At 43.5% G+C, this 2243-nt stretch overlaps 1 protein-coding gene across 1 annotated transcript; it reads left to right on the top strand.

Moving 5' to 3' along the window:
• Positions 1 to 283: 283 nt before the first annotated feature.
• On the top strand, positions 284 to 2011 carry LOC103584330 (guanylate-binding protein 4-like; the record flags this gene model as incomplete). Its single annotated transcript, XM_008565382.1, has 3 exons — positions 284 to 386; positions 733 to 926; positions 1810 to 2011. Coding segments are annotated over 3 exons (499 nt in total), but the record flags the coding sequence as incomplete, so codon positions are not given.
• Positions 2012 to 2243: the final 232 nt, after the last annotated feature.

Below are 2243 nucleotides of genomic sequence, written 5' to 3'. Positions count from 1 at the left end.
GAGGATGTGTTTGTACAATCGCACATAAATCTGGCTGCTGCAACCTGGGGAAGGGAGTGGGCAGCATCACTGGGAGAGGAGGCTGCTATACAGGGTTTTCATATCTTGCCAAACAGCTTGGGCATTTTGTGGTGGCCACAGAAGGAAAAGAACTACTGTGGGATCCTGAGCAGGATACAAAACTTACATGGTCATTTTTGTGGTTTTATTGAAAAATAATTTCCTCAACAGAGGACTAGATCTTTACTGCCTGACATGTCTTTGCTCCTTTTTGGTTCCTCAGGCAAATGAAGTCCTCCAGAACTTCCTGCAGTCTCAGGTAGCTACAGAGACATCCATCCTGCAGTCAGACAAAGCCCTCACTGATGGAGAGAAGGTCACAGCAGGTACAGGAGCAGGAGGGCTCAGCTCTCAGAGGGGAGGTGTGTCCCTGCAGTGCTCTCTTATTGATCAGACAGGAAGCTTTTCCTGAAACAAGAGCTTCTCCTATTATGAAGCACATGCTCTGCTAAATCTGAAAATAACCAGGGGAGTGGGGTTGCACCTCCAGCAAATCAGTGCCTTTCCATCACATTCTGAAATTCCTTTTGCTGGTGTATGTGGTGGGAAAATTCAGAGATTCCCTATCCCCCTACCTCCCAGCATTTTTAAAACTCGGTTTGTTCTGAGCTCAGGAGGGCAGGACTCAGGCCTGACTTGTTTTCCTCCCTCTCTAAAACCTTTGTGGAACAGCTGAGCGGGCCAAGAAGGAGGCAGCTGAGAAGGAGCAGGAGCTGCTCAGACAGAAACAGAAGGAGCAGCAGCAAATGATGGAGGCTCAAGAGAGAAGCTTCCAGGAGAACATGGCCCAACTGGAGGAGAAGATGGAGCGGGAAAGGGCAAACCTTCTGAGAGAGCAGGAAAGGATGCTGGAGCACAAGCTGAAGGTGAGTCTGGATGGGGCTGGGTGGTGCCTGATGGACAGTGTCTGATGGACAGTGTCCTGGTTCCTCAGGAAGAAAAGCACCAAAACTTTAAGCACAGTCATCTTTCTAGAGAGAAAACTAAAAGGATGTTTCACTGAAATCTCCAATACATCTGGATCCTACTGAGGCCTATAAATCTATAAGATACCAGCCCCTCTGTAGTATTAGGCTTTTGAGGGTACAAATGACATCTCCCAGGATGCTGGGCTGCTATTTGCTGTGATTATAGGATAGTATCATTATGTACCACTAAATAGAACCTTAGTTTACTAGTCAAATAGGACATTAGGATTCTGGGCACAACCATCAGAAAGACCTGAAGTAGATCCGTCTGTTCTAAAAATATCATATTTGGCCTGATATGAAATGGGGGATGGTGAAAGCTCTGAATCTGATCCATTTGTTTTTATATATGTCTGATTCATCCTATACAACTAGAGTAAAATAAATTCTTTGTCCCAACCCGGAGCTTTATAACCAGTGTTCTATGCAGGCTCAGCTGTTCCCTTCATTTGTTAGAGAAGCATGGCCATGCTACCCCTGTGGAATGAAGAATTAATTAGAATCCAACCTGCATTCCCTCCTAAAGGGCATTCTTTGTGCTGTAACAAAACTCGTCCTCACCCCAAGTGAGAGAGTGCAGAGGGAACCTCACAAAGCGATAAACCTTGGATACTGCCATTATTCAAGTGCAAGCATAAGAAATATTGGACAAACTCATCAAAGAGTGCTCTTAGGTGGTAAAGAAATGGACACACATGCTTAACTGCCCAAGTTGTTAAATACAAAACTCTGATTCTTAATAGTCTGGGGTTTTCAAAAGTGGACTCTCCCCCTTTTATAGGTCCAAGAAGAACTGCTTACTGAAGGATTTAAAAAGAAATCCGAGGAGTTAAATAAAGAGATAAACCAACTAAAACAAAAGATTGAATCAACTAAAGAACCCTGTGTGGTTTCAAATGTCCTCGATATGGTTGGTAACCTTATCACTACAGTACTGCCTGCGGCTGCTAAGCTAGTGTTGCCTGTGGCTGCTAAGCTAGTGGGTAAAGGTCTGAAATGTCTCAGCTCACATGTTAAATAGGCTGAGAATTCCTGGTAAGGAAATTGCAAAATAAGGATTTGTTTGTTTTAATGGTTTAACACTGTGACTCATGTTTAAAGTATATGTGTCATTGAAGTTTCACAAAAAACGATTACATTGTGTAATGTTGAATATACTGCTTATTCTGATTTGAGCATCACATATTGCACACAGCTATTGATATTCAGTACCGT

The sequence above is a fragment of the Galeopterus variegatus genome, unplaced genomic scaffold, assembly GCF_000696425.1.
Source record: "Galeopterus variegatus unplaced genomic scaffold, G_variegatus-3.0.2 Scaffold50387, whole genome shotgun sequence".
In the NCBI taxonomy this organism is placed as follows: Eukaryota; Metazoa; Chordata; class Mammalia; order Dermoptera; family Cynocephalidae; genus Galeopterus; species Galeopterus variegatus.
Note: the sequence above shows the minus strand (reverse complement) of the source record. Positions and strands in the feature narration are given on the sequence as shown.